General features: G+C 42.7%; 1 protein-coding gene across 1 annotated transcript in view; it reads right to left on the reverse strand.

Annotated features, from left to right (window-relative positions):
- Positions 1-21,606, reverse strand: part of dync1li2 (dynein, cytoplasmic 1, light intermediate chain 2) — a 132,380-nt gene that overhangs the window by 60,655 nt on the left and 50,119 nt on the right. The window contains exon 5 of the mRNA XM_072279977.1: positions 6,399-6,565. Within this exon, the coding sequence (XP_072136078.1) occupies positions 6,399-6,565 (167 nt within the window). The remainder of the gene's footprint in view (positions 1-6,398; positions 6,566-21,606) is intronic.

Below are 21,606 nucleotides of genomic sequence, written 5' to 3' on the forward strand. Positions count from 1 at the left end.
CTTGGGTTGGAAAAACATCTTATTTCTATATAAATTATGTGGTTATATCGGTTATATACATGTATAGTGCCTACAAAAAGTTTTCATGTCTTATTGTTTTACAACATTGAATCACAGAGGATTTAATTTGGCTTTTTTGACTGATCAACAGAAAAAGACTCGTGTCAAAGTGAAAACAGATCTCTACAAAGTTATCTAAATTAATTACAAATATAAAACGCAGAATAATTGATTGCATAAGTATTCACACCCCTTTGAGTCAGTATTTAGTAGATGCACCTTTGGCAACAATTACAGCCTTGAGTCTGTGTGGATAGGTCTCTATCAGCTTTCCACATCTGGACACTCCAATTTTTCCCCATTCTTCTTAACAAAACTGCTCAAGCTCTGTCAGATTACAAGGGGATCGATCGTCAGTGGACAACCCTTTTCAAGTATAGCCACAAACTCTCAATTGGACTGAGGTCTGGATTCTTACTTGGCCACTCCAGTCCATTCGAGTGTGGCTTTGGCTTTGTGCTTGGGGTCGTGGTCTTGCTGGAAAACAAATCTTCTCCCAAGTCGCAGTTCTCTTGCAGACTGCATCAGGTTTTCCTCCAGGATTTCCCTGTATTTTGCTGCATTCATTTTATCCTCTACCTTCACAAGCCTTCCAGGGCCTGCTGCAGTGACATATCCCCACAGCATGATGCAGCCACCACCATATTTCACGGTAGGGAGGGTGTGTTTTTGATGATGTGCGTTGTTTGGCCTAAGCCAAACGCAGTGTTTAGTCTGATAGTCAAAAAGTTCTATTTTGGTTTCCTCGACCATAGAACCTTCTTCCAGCTGACTTCAGAGTCTGCCACAAGCCTTCTGAAAAACCCGAGTGTATTTTTTTCCCCAAGAGTGGCTTTCTCTTTGCCACTCTCCCATAAAGCTGCAACTGGTGAAGCACTCAGGCAACATTTGTTGTATGCACAGTCTCTCCCATCGCAGCCACTGAAATTTTTTAACTCCTCCAAAGTTGTCCTAGGTCTCGGTGGCCTCCCTCACCAGTCCCCTTCTTGCACGCTCAGTTTTTGAGGACAGGGAGATTTACAACTGTGCTGTATTCTTTCTTTTTCTTGATGACTGACTTAAATGTACTCCAAGGGATATTCAGTGACTTGGAAATTTTTTGGTATCCATCTTCTGACTTGCGTTTTTCAATAACCTCTTCATGGAGATGCTTGGAGGGTTCTTTTGTCTTCCTGGTGTAGCTTATGGCAGGATACTGACTCACTAGCAGTTGGACCTTCCAGATACAGGTGTATTTTTACTACAATCAATTCAAACACCTTTACTGTACACGGCGATCTCCTTTTAACTAATTATGTGACTTCTAAAACTAATTGGTTGTATCAGAGATGATTTGGTGTGTGTATTAAGGGGGGGGGGTGAACACTCACACAATCAACTATTTTGTGTTTTACATTTATAATTAATTTAGATCACTTTGTAGAGATCTGTTTTCACTTTGACACAAGAGTCTTTTTCTGTTGATCAGTGTCAAAAAAAGCCAAATTAAATCCATTGTGATTTGATGTTGTAAAAGAATAAAACATGAAAACTCCCAAGCAGAGTGAATACTTTTTAAAGGCACTGTATATAGTTAAATGACAATAAACTTGATTTGAGAACTTGATTAGTTGCCATCATCATGAAAGCCAACCCCAGCATGAGTAATCAGAAAACTAACATTTTACATGGGAATGCTTGCAGCTTCTTTGGCATCCGACAAATGAACTGTCAGACAATCTGGATCACGACAAAATCGCAGGCACCATCAATCTGCAGGCCATGCCAACTAGGGACTTGGGCTGTTATCATTTATTTTTGTGACAGTACATTTTCCCGCTATCGTAACAATATGTGCTGTTGGTACTGCGTTTTGCACCTTGGCCCCAGAGGAACACTGTTCTGTTTGGCTGCATTCATGTATGGTTGAATGGTAATTAAACTTGAACTTGATGAGGAATGCAACAGATGCAGTGTGTAAAGGGAAAATTTCAGGTGAAAGGAATGGAGAGATCTGATGGTTAACCTATTGGACAGGGTTGCTGAGGAGAGCTAAGGTACCGGTGACCCGTTTCCATCCAGGGGGTCAGTGCGGACATGGTGGAGGATTACAAATATCTGGGGATACGAATTGACAATAAACTGGACTGGTCAAAGAACACTGAGGCTGTCTACAGGAAGGGTCAGAGCCGTCTCTATTTCCTGAGGAGACTGAGGTCCTTTAACATCTGCCAGACGATGCTGAGGATGTTCTACGAGTCTGTGGTGGCCAGTGCTATCATGTTTGCTGTTGTGTGCTGGGACAGCAGGCTGAGGGTAGCAGACACCAACAGAATCAACAAACTCATCCATAAGGCCAGTGATGTTGTAGGAATGGAAATAGACTCTCTGATGGTGGTGCCTGAAAAGAGGATGCTGTCCAAGTTACATGCCATCTTGGTCAATGTCTCCCATCCACTACATAATGTACTGGGTGGGCACAGGAGTACGTTCAGCCAGAGACTCATTCCTCCGAGATGCAGCACAGAGCGTCACAGGAAGTCATTCCTGCCTGTGGCCATCAAACTTTACAACTCCTCCCTTGGAGGGTCAGACACCCTGAGCCAATAGGCTGGTCCTGGACTTATTTCATAATTTACTGGCATAATTTACATATTGCTATTTAACTGTTTATTACTATTTTTCTATTACTATTTATTATTTCCATGACTATTACTGTTTACTATTTACTAATAGTAATATTACTATTACTATTTATTATTTATGGTGCAACTGTAACAAAAACCAATTTCCCCCAGGATCAATAAAGTATGACTATGACTATGCTCAGGCACACAGAATTGTGGACCAAATGGCACTTTTGTTCATTAAACATGGAGAGAGTGCTGGAAGCACACAACAGTTCAGTCACATCAATGAAAGGGAAGCAAAGTTGACATGTATGGTCAAAGATCTCCTCCTGAACATCACAAACAAGAGAAAATCTGCAGATGCTGGAAACCCAAGCAAAACACACAAAACGCTGGCACAGTACAACACACAAAGTACTGTTGACGTTTCGAACCAAGACCCTTCGGTAGGTCCTGATGAAATGTTGAATGTACTCTTTTCCATTGATGCTGCCTGGCCTGCTCAGTTCCTCCAGCATTTTTCAAGTTGCTTGTCTGAACATCAGCTCTACTTCTCACCACAGACACTGCCTGACCTACTGAGTATTTCCAATATATTTTTTTTTTACTTCTTTTCAGATTTCCAACATCCTCACCACCAATAAAAATGCATTTTGCTTTTTATTTGGTACACCAGAGATCAAGTAACCGCAGAATAAGCAGGGACTTTCCTGAACTGATGAGTCAGCCTCCAACTCACCAGCTTACTCAATCACACGATAACGGGAACATTAGCAACACCCAAACCTTGCCTTCCACAAATGCCAGAAGGTAATTAACCTCCCAATTAGGGATAGAGGCGAGGTGCAAGAGACTGAAGAAAATCATAAACAAAGGAAATTAAAGCAACACACACAAATTAATGACGCTAAAAGCAAATTGCTTGGGCCTGATAATCCATGCTGCAGAGAACTAAAGCACAGCAAAGATTTCGATGTCATCTTCCAAAATCTTTTAGACTCTGAAGCAGTTTCTAAAGGTTGTAGTGTGGCAAATGTAACCCTACTAATTTGAGGGGGAGGACGGGGAAAACACAGGAAGTTACAGACCAGCAAGCCTAGCCGTTGTTAATTGTTACGCTACCGCGCAACACTATTGCAGCTCGGGGCGTCGAGATCAGAGTTCAATACTGAGTCCTCTGTAAGGAGTTTGTACATTCTCCCTGTGGAATGCGTGAGCTTTCTCCGAGTGCTCCAGTTTCCTCCCAAAGTCCAAAGACAAACTTAATTTGTCACGGTAAATTGTCCCCCGATTAGGTTAGGATTAAATTAGGGTTGTTGAGGGTTGCAGGGAGGCATGGCTCGAAGGCCCAGAAGGGCCTACTCCATGCTGTATCAATAAATAAATGTCAGTAATGTGGAAAAAGTTAGAATCGATAATAAAAGATACAATAACAAAACAACTTGGAGAGCATTAGTTATCAGGACTGATCACAGTCAGTATGGGCTTGTGAAAGGGAAAATTTGAGGATGTAATGAATGGAATAGGCAAGGGAGAACCAATGGATGTACAGTATTCAGATTATGCTTTTCGATAAAGTCCCATGTGAGATTAATGTACAAAATTAAAGCATATGGCATTGGGACTGAGAAAAGACAGTAGACAAAAAAACAGCAGGAATCAAAGTATCTTTCTCCTCCAGGGTGACTAGTGGGTTCTTTAGGGAACCAGCTATTAAAATAGTTCTCTTATCCAAACCAATTACATAACATCTCTAAATGTGCAGAAAGTCGAGATTTGCTTAAGGGATTTAAGCAAATGAGGCGAATGGCCAGATGTTTTAATCTGGAGAAATGAGGTTTTCTCTCCTTGGTTTTAAAAGCCATTACCTGAACAGAACAAAGCACAGAACAACACAGGAACAGCTCCTTCAGCCACAATATTGGGGCCGACCATGAAGCCAATTTAAACAAACGGCATTTGGCTGTATGTGGTCGATATCGTCATTCTCTGCTTGCACTCATGCCTGTCTAAATTCAAGATTGTTTAATGTCATTTCCAGCTCACAAGCATAAAGGAGAATGAAATAATTGTTACTCCAGATCCGATAAAGCACAAAGAAAAGAGGAAAAAAAGAGGGGGAAAAAAATCACGTAAGATAAATAACAAAAAATTGCAATAAATATAAATACAATAATTGCAATAAATATGATAGCTTATATACATTGATCAATTGTATGTCCATAAAGTGACACTAGGCACAGAAGTGTCTGTACACAAGGTGACTGACAGGAAATGATAAAGTAGTGGTGGCTGGGGGTGTGGAGGGGTGGGTTAGTGGGTGGAGATGTTGATCAGCCTTGCTGCTTGGGGAAGGAAAGTAACTGTTTTTGAGTCTGGTGGCCCTGACGGGAATGCTACATAGCCTCCTCCCTGATGAAAGTGGGACAAACAATCCATGAGCAGGGTGGGTGGGATCCTGTATGAAGTTACTGGTCCTTCTCTGACACCTTTCTACATACATGTCCTTGATGGTTGGTGTCAGTGATGCATTGGGCAGTTTTGACTACCCATTATGGTGAGCTGTTGTGGAAAGGGATGTGCCCTCATCATCAAAAGCATGCACTCAAATGTAGCGAGCAACCATAGTGTAAGATGGCACATCAGTCTCTGCTAAAAGGACTGGAGTATGGATGCAAGCTGTCTTACTGCAGTTGTACAGGGCCTTGATGACACTCCATCTGGAGTTGTGTGCAGTATTGGAGGCATTATCTATGGGAAGATAGTCTTGATATGGAGGGAGTTCAACCAAGGTTTACTAGACCAACGTCTAGGATTGATATGAGATGGGGTCAGCTTGTTCACTGGTGTCAGCAGGGGTTTTCATAGAAACCCACCTAATTTTAAAAATCCAGATCAAAAGAAAATAATTTATCTAAACTTGTGGAATTCTCTACCACAGAGGAGATGGAGGTCAAGTAAGTACATTCTCAAAAGCAGGTTTTTTAAATTGCTAAAATGGTCAAGATTATTTATTGTCATTCTTCAGCACACAAGTATATTGGAGAATGAAATTATTGCTACTCTGGATTTGATGCAGCTTTAAAAAATAATGTGCATAAAGGGATCAATGGAAATGAGAGGGGAAAACTGGGCTTACAAACTGACAGGAAAATTAAAGGCCTCATCCTGCTCCCATTTTCTATACTTCTATTATTGTAATAAAAAATACACTGCGCTTCAGGCAAAGTCATGTCGAACCAACTAAGTAAGTAATCAAATGACCAACTAAACTAATCTCTTCTGCCTAGACAATGTCCATATCCTTCCAGTTTCTGCACATTTATGTGCCTATCTAAATGTCTCTTAAAGTCGCTAATATTTCTGCCTCTACCACCATCCCAGACAGTGTATTCCAGGCATCAACCATTCTGTAAAAATACCTGCCCCTCACATCTCCTTTAAATTACCCCCTCTCGCCTTAAATGCATAGTCTCTTGTACTAGATATTTCACCGTTGGAAAAAGATACTCTTATCTCTGCCTCTCAATCTTAGAAACCTCTATCAGATTTCCCCTCAGCCACTGCCGTTCCAGAGAAAACAAACCAAGTTTGTCCAAACTCTTGTTATAGCACATGCCCTCTAATCCAAGTAGCATTCTGGTAAATCTGTCCTATGCCCTCTCCAAAGCCTCAGTATCCTTCCTATAACCTTTTGTTAAGTTGGGAGTCTCCGGAGAAGAAACCTACCTTTGTGCAGACAACCAGCACCGGAATGCCCAGGTTGTGCGTAAGTACATTTTCTCCCAGTGGCAAGACTACCTCCTCGTCTTCCTGACCAGGCGCAGCTGCTCTCCTCTGCGGAGATCCGTGGGATCCTTCCTCAGGCTCCACATACTCCTGGAATTCTTTCACCACTGGAAGCAGAGAACAGAGAAAGAACATAAAATAAGGCAAAAGCAATGTCTTCCAGATGAGGTTCACACTTAAAATTCTGGGGTGGGCTTCATTCCATTCAACTTTAAACAACAGAAAGTTCAAGTTTAATTGTCATTCAGCCATACATGAATACAGCCAAAAGAAATGCTTCCTCTGGGGCCAAGATACAAAATACATTACCAATAGTCATACAACGCACAAGGCACATATAGCACATATAATACAGCAGTAAATGTACAGTCACACAAAAACATACAATACAGCCTTACTCCCTGAGTGACACTGATGGAGCATGAATGCTGTTGGCAAGACCAAGACCTTAGCAGTCCGCAGACCAACACAGGCAGGCAATCCACCTTGTGAAAGCTGGAGTGCAGCACCATCAGGACAGGCCTGTCCCCAGTCCAGCACAGATGCCGCTCCACACCACTTCCAGCCACTCCCCTCCTGGTGCCTGCAACAGGCGACACCCTGGCATGAGGCCTAGTCCCAGTGCTAGCACAGATTGAAAATCATGGGAATAAATGTTCTTCTTCAGCCTGGAAGGATACCCCAGGGATCACTTCCTGGCCTCATTTGTTTAAGACTTACATTAACAACCTGAAGGAGACAGTGAACAAAAAGGAAGGTTTCCAAGCTTGTCAGTGATATGAAAATAGGAAGGCTGTGCTCTGATGAGGAAACTGATTCTGCCATGGGTTATAAATAGAATGAGGGGAAGTGAACAGACTCCATTCAAAGCAAATTTATTATAAAAGTACACGTCACCATATACATAGAAATCTACAGCACATTACAGGCCCTTCGGCCCACAATGTTGTGCCGACCATGTAACCTATTCCAGAAACTGCCTAGAATTTCCTTACCGCATAGCCCTCTATTTTTCTAAGCTCCATGTACCTATCTAAGAATATCTTAAAGACCCAATTGTACCTGCCTCTACCACCATCGCTGGCACCCACCACACTCTGCATGAAAAACTTACCTCTGACATCCCCCTTGTACCTACGTCCAAGCACCTTAAAACTGTGTCCCCTCATGTCAGCCATTTCAACCCTGGGATGAAGCCTCTGGCTATCCACATGATTAATGCCTCTCATCATCTTAAACACATCTATCAAGTCACCTCTCATCCTCCATCGCTACAAAGAGAAAAGGCCAAATTCACTCAACCTATTTTCATAGGGCATGCACTCCAATCCAGGTAAGATCCTTGTAAATTTCCTCTGCACTCTCTCTATAGTATCCACATGCTTCTTTTAATGAGGTGATCAGAACTGAACACAATACTCCAAGTGGGGTCTAACTAAGGTCTCATATAGCTGTAACATTACCTCCTGGCTCTTGAACTCAATCAAACGGTTGATGAAGGCCAACACACCATAGGCCTTCGTAACAATGTCAACCTGCGCATCAGCTTTGAGTGTTCTATGGGCACAGACCCTAAGATCTTGCTGATCCTCCCACTGCCAACAGTCTTACCATTAATATTATATTCTGTCTTCAAATTTGACCCACCAAAATGAACCACTTCACACTTAACTGGGTTGAACTCCATCTGCCACTTCTCAGCTCAGTTCTGCATCCTACTGAAGTCATGCTGTAATCTCTGACTACTCCCCAGAGTATCCACAACACCCTAACTACCCGAAGATTAATTTTCTTGCAGGCATTCACAGAAAATACAAGAAACAATGAAAAGGCACACAACAAATACGGAAAAATTGTGTAGAAAACAATAAAACCATGCAATTACAAGAAAAACAAATAATAATTAATAAATAAGCAATAAATATGGAGAACATGGGTTGTAGTATCCTTAAAAGTGAGTCCATAGGTTGTCCATGAGGAAGTGTGCTCAGTTCTGGCCGCCTCACTACGGGAAGGATGCAGAAACTATAGAAAGGGTGCAGAGGAGATTTACAAGGATGTTGCCTGGATTAGGGAGCATGCCTTATGAGAATAGGTTGAGTGAACTCGGCCTTTTCTCCTTGGAGCGACGGAGGATGAGAAGTGACCTGATAGTGGTCTACGAGATGATGAGAGGCATTGATCGTGTGGATAGTCAGAGGCTTTTTCCCAGGGCTGAAATGGTTGCCACAAGAGGACACAGGTTTCAGGTGCTGGGGAGTAGGTACAGAGGAGATGTCAGGAGTAAGTTGTTTTTTTTTTAATAACACAGAGAGTGGTGAGTGCGTGGAATGGGCTGCCGACAATGGTAGTGGAGGTGGATATGATAGGGTCTTTTAAGAGACTCTTGCATAGGTACATGGAGCTTAGAAAAATAGAGGGCTATAGGTAAGCCTAGTAATTTCTAAGGTAGGGAGATGTTACTTCCCACACAGAGGCTGCAAGTGAAATTCAGAAATATCTAGCTGTTCAAGTGCATGAATCACAGAAACCAGGTTGATCTTACAAGTATGCAAGACGACAAATGGCTTTTAAAAAATTTGTTCAAGGGATGTACTTAGGCTTTATAGGCAGAGTCAGCAGTATCTTACCCATCCCTAATTGTGGATGCAGGTTCAATTTCAACATTTAAGAGAAATTGGGACAGGTATGGGGATGGGAGGGGTATAGAGGGCTATGGTTCGGGTGCAGGTCAATGGGACTAGGCAGATTAATAGTTCAGCACAGACTAGACAGGCCAAAGGGCCTGTTTTTGTGCTATTGTGTTCCATGACTCTAACTGCACTTGAGAAGGTGGTGGTAAGCTGCCTTCTAGAACTGCTGCAGTTCTTAAGGACTGAACTTAGGCCAGTGTTGGCAGACAGAAGGAGGTTTTGATGCAGTTGTACAGAGTGTGGATAGGTCACACCTGGAGTATTGCCCAAATTTTGGTGCCCTAACGAAAAAAGGATATAGTAGTGTTGGAGGCTGTTCAGAGGAGATTCAGCACACTAACTCCTCAAATGATAGGGTCCTATCCAGACAGGCTGGACAGTATGGATCTGTGTTCCTCAGTTAAGAAGAATAAAGGATGACAAGATCCCATAGACATTATTATGCTTCTGCTAATGGAAATCTTGAACAAGGAGATATAGTTGCGAAATACAGGGCTGGTCATTTAGAACTGAAGTGTATTGAAATTTCTTCCCTCAGGTGGCTGGGAAGCTCTGAAATTCCCAAGAGTGGCAGAGACCAGATCATTAGATATATTTAAGGCGAAGATAGATAAATACTTGAAAGGTGAAGGATTTAAGGATTATGAGGAAGTGCCAGAGAAGCAGGGGTAAGCCATTAAACATCAACCAAAATCATAATGAATGACTGGGCAGGCTCGAGGAGCCCAATGGCCGATCTGTGCCTTTTATTTCAACCTGAGAATCCCAACCCAAGCTCTCATTTTTCTCACCAGTCCCCTTGCAAATTCGAACTGCACACATTCTCAGCTTTAAAATGGAAGATGAGATCTGAGGAAAGTGGAGCCATGGCATCTGCTCAGGGGGCGGACTGACTCAAGTTCAGGTTCAGTTTATTGTCATTCAACCATGCACATGTATATCACTAAACAAAACAATGCTCCTCCAGAACAAGGTGCACAGTACAAAACATGTACTCATATATAACACAATTTAATACCACTAGTAAATTAACAAATAAGGTGCATTTACAACACTATTAAAAAGTAAACAGTATAACACCTCTGGTGCTTCATACATGATGAGACCTTGGCGGTGACAGGAAGTATAGTAGTCTCACAGCCTGGCAGAAGAAGCTGTTTCCCATCTTAACAGTCCTTGTCCTAATGCTATGGTACCTCCTGCCTGATGGTTTGGGGGGGGGGGGGTCAAAGAGATTTTTTGATGGATGGGAGGGATCACTGACAATGCTAAGGACCCTGCAGTATTAGATTCTAAGCACATTCCAAAGTCAGTTCCTTTGCAACAGCTCAAACCAAATTACAAATTAACACTTTGCCCAGAAATCTACATCACCTTCTTGCCATTCTCTGGAGAGAAAACATTCAAGTAAACTTGTCGCTTCAGTTTGCACATTTTATAATCAGATTGTAAACCCACAACTTTAAAAAACTTGTAACATTCACAGCTTAGAACAAATTTCGGCAATAAATTTAAAACATTGGAAGTCAGTCATTTATAACCAAAGTAAATTGCTGATATCCAGTTTGTAGAGGAACAGACAGTGTCCAAATAATTTTTCTATCTTTCACACACATTCTCCACTTTCTGTAAAACAGAAATTATAGAGCAAGAAAACAGGCCATTCAGCCCAACTCAGTCATGCTGACCAAGGTGCCTTCTTGAGATTTCTGAAGTGGGCAGCAATTTCTTCCCTCAGACAGTAGGGAAGCTCTGGAATTCTCTGCCCCAAGAGCTTCTGTAACTGTGTGTGTCAAGTTTTGTTACTGCAGAAACTAACGGAAAGAATATTACCGTTGTTTCTCTGCCCATGGATGCTCCCTAAATTGCTGGAAGTTCCATTTTCTGCTTTACTACTGAAGATTCTTAACTATGAAAAAACACGGCTTAAAAGGCTTGTTCTCTCAGCCCAGAGGAAACCCAGATGAAGCTGTCTATAATTAGGTTCTAGAGTTCTTAGCTAAACAACTCCCATCCAGACAGCACTAGCATAATGAGAGAAATTTCCATGGATGCTGCCTAGCCTGCTGAGTTCCTCCAGCATTTTGCGTCTGTTGCTTGGATTTGCAGTGTCTGCAGATTTTCTCAAGTTTATAATTGAGAATTGTTTTTCTGAAGCACGATAGGTAAGAATGGAACTTGCTGCCAACACAAATGATGGTACAGGTCGACCTTCTATAAGCCGGCACCACTGGGATCTGAGGAGTGCCGGATTAGTGAAAATTCCGAATTACAGAAGGATCACATTAAGCAATAGGTAACCGCCTCATTATACCTTTAAAATATCAAAGGATTCAAAGGTTCATTTAATGTCAGAGAAATGTATACAATATACATCCTGAAATGCTTTTTCTTCGCAACCCTCTACGAAAACAGAGGAGTACCCCAAAGAATGAACGACAGTTAAATGTTAGAACCCCGAAGCCCCCCCCCCATCCGGCTCTGCTCCCCTCCCTCCCATATGTAAGCAGCAGCGAGCAACAATCCCCCCCTCCCCACCAGCAAAAAATAAAGCACACCCACTACCAGCACTTAAGTGTGAGCTAAGCGATAGCAAAGACACAGACTTGCAGTTACCCCGAAGACTACATTGTTCAACCGACAGTTCGACATGCTGCAGGTTCTCTCTCTCCTAATAAGGGAGAAAGAGGTGACTCATGTAAATCAGTACAAGTTAGATAATAATGAAACAGAAATATTAAATGAGCAGCAAGTGAAATTTTAATGAAGTAATATTCTGTACAGGCACAGATTACTGAGGGAATCCAAGTTAGTTTCTTTTCCTCCACTTAATGATATGCTTAAATTCAGCGGGTCACCATGCCTGATCTGAGGTTGTAGGCAGAAGAGAACGGAGCGCCGGCTGGGCGACGACGGAGGGCAGTGTGCAACTGCCGGCAGGTGGGTGAGAAGGCAATTGTGGTAGGCAGGTGCCAGGCGGCCGCGCCTCACGCAAATGATATTCATAAATGCAGGAAAACAAGCAGGAATCGCCTGTCTGTGCTTACAAGAGCGCGCCAACACGTGAACAGATCTAGCGCAACCAAAACAATGCGCATCAGATTGGTATGGTGGCCCAGAAAATTTGAAATTACAGTTGCGCGGAAAATTTGAAATCAGTGCGGATTATCGAAAGGACCGGATTACAGGGAGTCGGATTAGTGAAGGTCAACCTGTACAATAAAAAAACCCTTCTGCACTGATGTACCTTGGAAGCATAGCTACCAGCAAGGCTACTGGCCAAGAGCTGGAACACTAGACTAGAACATCGAGCAGTACAGGCCCTTCAGCCCACAATATTCTGATGATCTTTTAAACCTACTCCATCAATCTAATCCTTCCCTCCCATATAACATTCCATTTCCCTATCACCCATGTGTCTACCTAAGAATCCCTAATGTATCTGCCTCTACCACCATCCCCAGAAGGGCATTCCACATATCTACCATCCTGTGTGAAAAGTAAACCTGCCTCTGGCATCCCTCTACATACTTTCCTCCCAAAGCCTTAAAGTTATGTCTCGTTGTATTAGTCATTTCCGCCCTGGAAATAAAGGTCTTTGCTTCTCCACTTGATCTGTACCTCTTCTTACCTTATATACCCTCTATCAAGTCACCTCTCATTTTCCTTCTCTCCAGTTGAATAGCCCTAGCTCACTCAACCTATCCTCATAAGACATGCTTTCAGCTCATTCTCTGCCAGCAGAGATACCAAGTTATGAACTATCAGTTCCTGCCATGGTAAACTTTCATGACTCTGAAGATCTCAGTTCTTGTTGCTTGCTGCTGGTGACGGGTTCTCAACCTTTTGTGTGCCATGCATGCCTACCATTTACTGAGGGGTCCATGGACCCCAAGATGGGTACCCCTCTGCTAGCCTAACAGCAACGTAGCTGCTCACATTACATGCTGCGTTGTTCAGGACATCATAATTTCATGACTGCACGATGCTGTGATCAATCTGTGGAAGCGTTATTCTCCTACAGACTGACAGATCTCCACTGACAGATTGGAAGATAGCAATTGATCATTTAGATGGGAACGGAAGTGACAAGTAGAATTCAATCCAAGTTCAGGGTAATGTATTTTGGAATGGTAAACATATTTGATCAATGGCAGAATATGAAGAACTAAATGATCAGAAGAATCTTGGATGGCATGTCCACAAATCCTTGAAGGTAGCAGGACAGGTGGATAAGTTCTGAGAAAGACAACGGACAGTCATGCTCCCCAGTTTCATCTGATAATGTGAAAGATTACAAGATCTCCTCCAGGTACTCTGGTTTCCTCCCACTGGTTGGTAGGTTAACTGGTTCATGGGTGTAACTGGGCAGCTCACTGGCTCATTGGGCAGCTCATTTGGCTCACTGGGCCAGAAGGGCCTGTTGCTATGCTGTATCTCTAAATTAAAAAAAAAAATAAGATACCAAGGCTAATCACGGAGCTGCAGGAAACCCACAGAACTCATTCAGTATTTGTGCAAGGTTACAAAACTCCTTTTAGAAGTGGTGTGAACATAATTCTAAGTGCCTAATCCAGCAGACAAAACCATAGCAGAAAGTGTTTGGATACTGCTGTATTTAAGGTTACTGATGACAGAACAATTGTTAGCAGAATCGGGAGACAAGGGGGAGATTGAAAATCTGGTTGAATGGTGCTACAGCAACAACCTCCCAATGTTAGCAAAACCAAGGAGCTGATTATTGACTACAGGAGGAAGAAGCCAGAAGTCCATAAACCAGTCCTCATTAGGGGATTGGAGATGGAGAGGGTCAGTAGTTTTAAATTTCTTGCCGTTACAGAAGATCTGTCCTGGGACTAGCGCACAAGAGTCAAAGTACAGAAAGTACAGCAGTACCTCTACTTACTTAGAAGTTTGTGTACATTAGGCATGTCACCAAAAACTATGACAAACTTCTATAGATGCAGAGTGGAGACTATCCTGATTGGCTGCATCATGACCAGACACGGAAACACCAATGTCCAGGAACGAAAAAGTCTACAGAAAATGCTGCACACGGGTCCTTCCGCTTTAATGCCTACAAGAAAATGAATCTCAAGGTAGTATATGGTAATATACATGTAATTTGATAATTTTACTTTGAACTTTGTACTGGTTCCCAAAGTTTGAACAGCACACCGCCCTGTTAAAGCATAATGCAGGACAATGTAAAGAATTTCAAGTCAGATAAATATTAGTACACTCTGGCCATGGTAGAGAGCTGATATGATCAGATGCAGTCCCTTCCCAGGTTTACTCGAAGACTTACACCACACAAATGCTTCTATAGTAACCTCACACAATTCTTCACATTAACATGATACTTTTAATATAACAAAACACTAAGGTACAAGGTAAACTAAATTAGGAATGAGAATAAAACTTGGTCTAATTAGACAGGTTTTAAAGGAGTGGTGGAACAACAGTTAAGAAAGTGAACAGAATTGTTTGACCAGAGATTACAGATGCAATGGTGCACAAAAGAAGTGGGGAATAAAAGAGGAATATGTCCAAAGTAAAAGGTCACATCCTCCATGAAGAGAGCAGCTGGAAATGAAAATTAGATCGGTGCCAACATCTAACGGCTGATCAGCATTTTTGAGCTGGCATAAGATGAGATCAGACCTGGGTGCCATACACCTTTAAATGATTTGGAGTTAACTCCAGAAGCTAAAATTCATAAGTTTGTCAATAATACAAAAAGCAGTTTCTGGCTCAAAGTGAGCAAGTTGTTGGCCACATAAAGTAACCAATAGACAGATTACATTGGCATAAAAATGGCAAAAGGAATTCAATCGTAGTATAAGGTTATGCATCCTTAGAATGAAGACTGGAAAGAGAAGACACAATAAATCATAGCTTACAGAAATTAGTAAAAGCAGGGTCTTGGAGAATACTTACTAATCCTTAAGGACTGAACTACAGGTAGATAAGGTGGTATTTAGGGCACATTTTATCCTGAAAGCAAAGAATGCTAGAGAAAGAAGATCATGTTGAGAGTGCCCTGACCAGCTGCATCATTGTCGGGTATGGGAATTGCAAGACATCTTATTGCAAGAACCTAGACTACTGAGAGGATCACTGGGGTCTCTCTTTTACTCATCAAAGATACTTATCATTAGTGCTGCATACTCAGGACCCTTAGCATTGTCAATGATCCCATCCATCCATCCAATAATCTCTTTGACACCCCGCTCTGCCTCCCCCCCCCCCCCCCACCGTCAGGCAGGAGATATCATAGCACTAGGACAAGGATGGTTAGGATGGGAAAACAGCTATGACTTGCAGAGGGCTATTTTAAGAGCAAAGAAACAACTCCAAGCGAGGTTGAAGGCAACATCAGATGCGCATCAACTTTGGCAAAGTTTGCAGGACATTACTTCCTACAAAGCGAAACCCAACATCATGAATGGCAGCGATATTTCACTACCAGATGAGCTCAACGCCTTTTATGCCCACTTTGAAAGGGGGAATGTAACTACAGCTGTGAGGATCCCTGCTGCATCTGGTGACCCTGTGATTTCTGTCTTGGAGGCCAACATCTCTCGTAAGGTAGCAGGGCCCGATGGAGTACCTGGTAAGGCAATGAAAACTTGTGCCTACCAACTGGCAGTTGCACTCAAAGACATTTTCAACCTTTCACTGTCATGGTCGCAAGTTCCCACCGAATTCAAAAAGGGCAACAATTATACCAGTACCCAGGAGCAATGTGAGCTGCCTTAACAACTATCGCCCAGTAGCACTCATATCTACTGTGCTGAAGTGCTTTGAGAGGTTGGTCATGGCTAGAATCAACTACTGCCTCAGCAAGGACCTGGACCCATTGCAATTTGCCTTTCGTCATGTCTATGGCAGACACAATCTCAATGGCTCTTCACATGGCCTTAGATCAGGATCAGAATCAGGTTTATTATCACTGGCATGTGACGTGAAATTTGTTAACTTAGAAGCAGCAGTTCAATGCAATACATAATCCAGCAGAGAAAAAATAAATAAATTAAATTTAAAAAAACAAGTAAATCAATTACGTATATTGAATAAATTTTTTTTAAAAACATGCAAAAACAGAAATACTGCTTTTTATAAAAAAAAAGTGAGTGGTGTCCAAAGATTCAATGACCATTTAGGAATCAGATAGCAGAGGAAGAAGCTGTTCCTGAATCACTGACTGTGTGCCTTCAGGCTTCTGTACCTCCCACCTGATGGTAACAGTGAGAAAAGGGCATGTCCTGGGTGCTGGAGGGCCTTAATAATGGACGCTGCCTTTCTGAGAGACTGCACCCTAAAGACGTCCTGGGTACTTTGTAGGCTAGTACCCAAGATGGAGCTGACTAGATTTACAACCTTCTGCAGCTTCTTTCAGTTCTGTGCAGTAGCCCCTCCATACCAGATAGTGATGCAGCCTGTCAGAATGCTCTCCACGGTACAAATATAGAAGTTTTTGAGTGTATTTTTTGGACATGCCAAATCGCTTCAAGCTCCTAATAAGTATAGCCACTGTCTTGCTTTCTTTGTAACTACATGGATATGTTGGGACCAGGTTAGGATCCTCAGAGATCTTGTCACCCAGGAACTTGAAGCTGCTCATTCTCTCCACTTCTGATCCCTCTCTGAGGATTGGTATGTGTTCCTTTGTCTTACCCTTCCTGAAGTCTACTATCAGTTATTTCGTCTTACTGACATTGAGTGCCAGGTTGTTGCTATGGCACCACTCCACTAGTTGGCACATCTCACTCCTGTACGCCCTCTCGTCACCACCTGAGATTCTACCAACAATGGTTGTATCATCAGCAAATTTGTAGCTGGTATCTGAGCTATGCCTAGTCATACAGTCATGTGTATATACACAGAGTAGAGCAGTGGGCTAAGCACACACCCCTGAGGTGCGCCAGTGTTCATCCTCAGCGACGAGGATATGTTATCACCAATCCGCACAGATTGTGGTCTTCCGGTTAGGAAGTCGAGGATCCAATTGCAGAGGGAGGTACAGAGGCCCAGATTCTGCAACTTCTCTTGCGAGAATGGTTGTATTTAATGCTGAGCTATAGTCGACGAACAGCATACTGACATAGATGTTTGTGTTATTCAGGTGGTCTAAAGCCGTGTGAAGAGCCACTGAGATTGCATCTGGACAATACAAACACCCATATCAGGATGCTGTTCTTTGACTATAGCTCAGCATTTAACACCATCATTCTGACAGTCCTGATGGAAAAACTACAGAGCCTGGGCCACCGTAATTGGATCCTCATCTTCCCAACCGGAAGATCACAATCTGTCTGGATTGATAATAACATCTCCTCCTCACTGATGATCAACAATGGTGCACCTCAGGGATGTGCGCTTTTCCCACTGCTCTACTCTCTCTATACCCGTGACTATGTGGCTATGCACAGCTCAAATACCATTCATAAATTTGCTCATGGCACATCCATTATTGGCAGAATTTCAGATGGAGATGAGCGGGCATACAGGAGTGAGATATACCAGCTAGTTGAGTGGTGTTGCAGCAACAACCCTGCACTCAATGTAAGTAAGACAAAAGAGCTGATTGTGTAATTTAGAAAGGGTAGGACGAGCAAACATGAACCAATCCTCAGAGGGATCAGAAGTGGAGAAAGTAAGCAATTTCCTGGATGTCAAGATCTCGGCCATGCAACATGAAGGCAAGTTGGCAGCTTTATTTCAGTTTGAGATTTGATTTGGCACCTGAAATACCCAAAAACTTCTACAGATGTACTGAGGAGAGCATTCTGACAGGCTGCATCACCATCTGGTATGGGGGGGGGGGGTGGGCTATTGTACAAGATCAAAATAAGCCACAAAAAGTTGAAACAGCTTCTTCCCCTCTGCTATCTGATTTCTAAATGGACACTAAACCCATGAACACCATCTCACTTTTTTAATTATTTATGCTTTTGCACTTACTGGTTCCGTCTGTCTAAGTAGACAATGGATGCGCCTGGTTCGGGGTGCAGACCTGGGCGATGAATATGGAGGATCCTGGGCTGCCCAGACATCAAGATCCCCCTCTCAGTCTCGCGGATGTGGTCAAAAGGAATGCGAAGCAGTACATTTGGCATCAGCTTGGCTGCAGGAGCTGCCAGGAGGTGACGTGATACATCATCCAACCACCTTAGGGGCTCCACTCCGGATTTGTGTAGGATTTACTCCTGAGCCTCCTCTTCTCCCGAAGATACCCACAAAGCAGTGGGATCCATAACCCTGGATAGGGGCCCATACCAGGTACTATCAGCCGGAGCCAGCTGAGCCCGGGGACTCGTATAAGGGAGGGTACCACTATTTTTAACAATTTAATATACATATACACTTACTGCAATTGATTTATTTCCCCTATATTTATCAAGAATTGCAATGTACTGCTGCTACTGAGTTAACAAATTTTACAAATATGCCAGTGATATTAAACCTGATTCTGATTCTTCACCCAGGCTGTGAGACTACTGAACTCCCTACCACCACCTAGGTCTCATCACGTATGAAGCACCTGTAGTGTTATATCGTTTATTTTGTAACTTGTGTCATGTATGCACCTTATTATTTGTTAATTTATTTGTGGTAATATTACTTTAAGTGTTGTGTGTCAATTATACGTACTGTGTTGTGCATCTTGACCAGAAGAATGTTGTCTCGTTTGGTGGTATACATGTGTACGGTTGAATGGAAATACTGAACTTGAACTTGACTTCCAGTCATTACACTTCAGGAACAATGTGATAGCACTGACAAGGGTGTTCAGATTTACATACATACTCGAGGCAAAAACATTTATACTGGGATTAACTGCTTTGGAACAAAGGAGGCAGAATGGAGTTTACATTCTGATGCATAAAGTTATGAACAGGTTAGACAGGGAGGATCTATTTACCTCAGCAAAGAGGTCAGTAACTCAGGGAAGATGGACATAAATTTAAACTAGGATTTGAGCACCATGGTAGCTTAGCAGTTAGCATAACACCATTATAGCTTGGGCCATTCCCAAGTTTGGAGTTCAATTCTTGCCGTTTTACAAGCAGTCTCTGTATGTGCTCCCTGTGGGTTTTCCCCAGCTATGCAAAGACATACGGGGTAGGTTAACTGCTTATTGTAAATTGTCCCGTGATTGGGTGAGGGTTAAACGAAGTTGTCACGTTGTTCGGATGGCGTGGCCTAAATGGTCAGAAGGACTGTATCACTAAATAAATTTACGAGAGTTGAGAAAAAAAATTATTTCATTCAATAAACTTTGAGGATCTGGAACGCACTGCCTGAAAGGATGCTGAAGGCAAGCTCCATAATTTACAAGGTGATCAAAAGCAGGGAAATATGATTGACCTATATACACACAAGAGATTCTGCGGTTTCTGGAAATCCAGGGTAACAGACACACAACGCTGGACAAACTCTTTTCTTTCTCTCTCACGTTTCAATAAGATTGAAAGAGTACAGAAAAAAATTACAAGGATGTTGCCGGGACTTGAGAACTCAAGTTACGAGGAAAGGCTGAATAGGTTAGGATTTTAGTCCTGGGAGCATAGGAGAATGAGAGGAGATTTGATAGAGGTATACAAAATTATGAGGGGTATAGACAGAGGATAAATGCAAGCAGGCTTTTTCCACTGAGCATGAGCGAGCCTGGAACTAGGTTGAGGGTGAAAGCTGAATTTCACTCAAGAGGGTGATTGTGTGTGTGTGTGTGTGTGTGTGTGTGTGTGTGTGTGTGTGTGTGTGTGTGTGTGTGTGTGTGTGTGGAATGAGCTGCCAGTGATGTGGTGGGTGTAGATTTGATTACGACATTTAAAAGAAGTTTGGATAAGTACGTGGATGGGAAGGATTTGGAGGATAAGGCAGAATAGTTCTGCAGAGTAACACAGACAAAATGTTGGAGGAATTCAACAGGCCAGGCAGCATTAATGGAAAAAAAAAACTGCAGTCGACGTGTCAGGCCAAGACCCTTCAGCAAGTCCTGTACTGTTTTCCATAGATGCTGCCTGGCCTGCTGAGTTTCTCTAGCATTTTGTGTGTTACTTGGATTTCCAGCATCTGCAGATTTTCTCTTGTTTGTAGTTCTCTAGACTAGATTTGAGAAGGCAATTGCAAAGATTAGCCTAGATAGTTGAACGTTTGAGATACCAATAGAGAAGAGGAATGAGAAATGCAGGAATGGACAAATCTTTCCCATTTGTTTGGATGAACAAAGAATCCCACATTATTCAAAGGTAAGCATGGAGTTAAACGCACGTAGATTCGTCATTCAAGAGCCCACACGTATACGGAACAGACAGTAACCCTACCAGCAGTCCTACCAGGAGTCAATTCTGCAGGAAGCTGGAGAATATTGAGGGGAAAAAGCCACTAAGTGGTATTAACATGCTGAACTACTTAAACACATCTAATTTTTAACAATAAAAAATGTAAATCTAGTTCTGGTTTCTATTTTAATGGTAATCTATTGGCACAGAGAATTGGATGCTCAGTAGCAAAGACTGCATATGATGTCATCTCCTTGGCACCCAGTATACTGCAGTCAATACAAGCTTTGTGTGTAAAAAGGATGAGCTCATCTTTCCTAGTGAGGAAATCCAAGTATGTATCTACCATCCCATATAAAACAATTACCCTGAGGAGCTGGTAACCCATGCTGACCTGCTACTATGCAAAAATCTTTTACACATCTGGGAAAATCTGCATGGTCTTGAACGCATTACTGAAGATCTTCTGAACGCATGCAGCTGTCAAAACATGTAAACCTCTCCAGTCAGTGAGAACACGGCAAATGAACGGTCTCACCCCAGCGCCATCCAGTGGCAGTTTCTTGTGGGACAAGAATGACAGGTCTTTCCGGATCCAGTTCCCCGTGCCAGGCTTGTTCCGAAGGAACAACTGGAGTTTATCACTGGCACTACAGTGATTAGTTTACTGAACTAATCCACAGTCCAGAGTGAGCTAGAGACAGGAGATCAAACTCCACTAGGGCAGACTGGAAATATACAGTATATTGATATTCACATACTCCAAATACATGGGTGTCCAGGAAGCGTAGCACCTCTGGTGAAAGGTCTTGTTGTGTACATTATGGGGCAACTCACTCACTTTTGGGCCCAGACTCAGCTCTCACCTATGGCTCCAAGTAACTGAATACATGTGATGGCGGCCACACCCTTCAACAGCTGGGCTGGACCAGGACCAGGTGAGGGCAGCTGCCGGACCTCCTACCCTAGTGAGATAGTGACACACATGTCCTAGCATGTGAAGTCAGCTCTAATGGACTGGGCAGGTAAGAACAACAGTGAGATCCAACACCCACGAAGGTGGATCTGCAACGTTCCTCGGAGAGTGAAGGGCACGATGAGGCAGAGAAGTAGTCACAGTCAGTCAATGCAACCAAGTGACGACGACTACTCATACTACTGGAA

This window comes from Mobula birostris, chromosome 15 (genome assembly GCF_030028105.1).
Source record: "Mobula birostris isolate sMobBir1 chromosome 15, sMobBir1.hap1, whole genome shotgun sequence".
In the NCBI taxonomy this organism is placed as follows: domain Eukaryota; kingdom Metazoa; phylum Chordata; class Chondrichthyes; order Myliobatiformes; family Myliobatidae; genus Mobula; species Mobula birostris.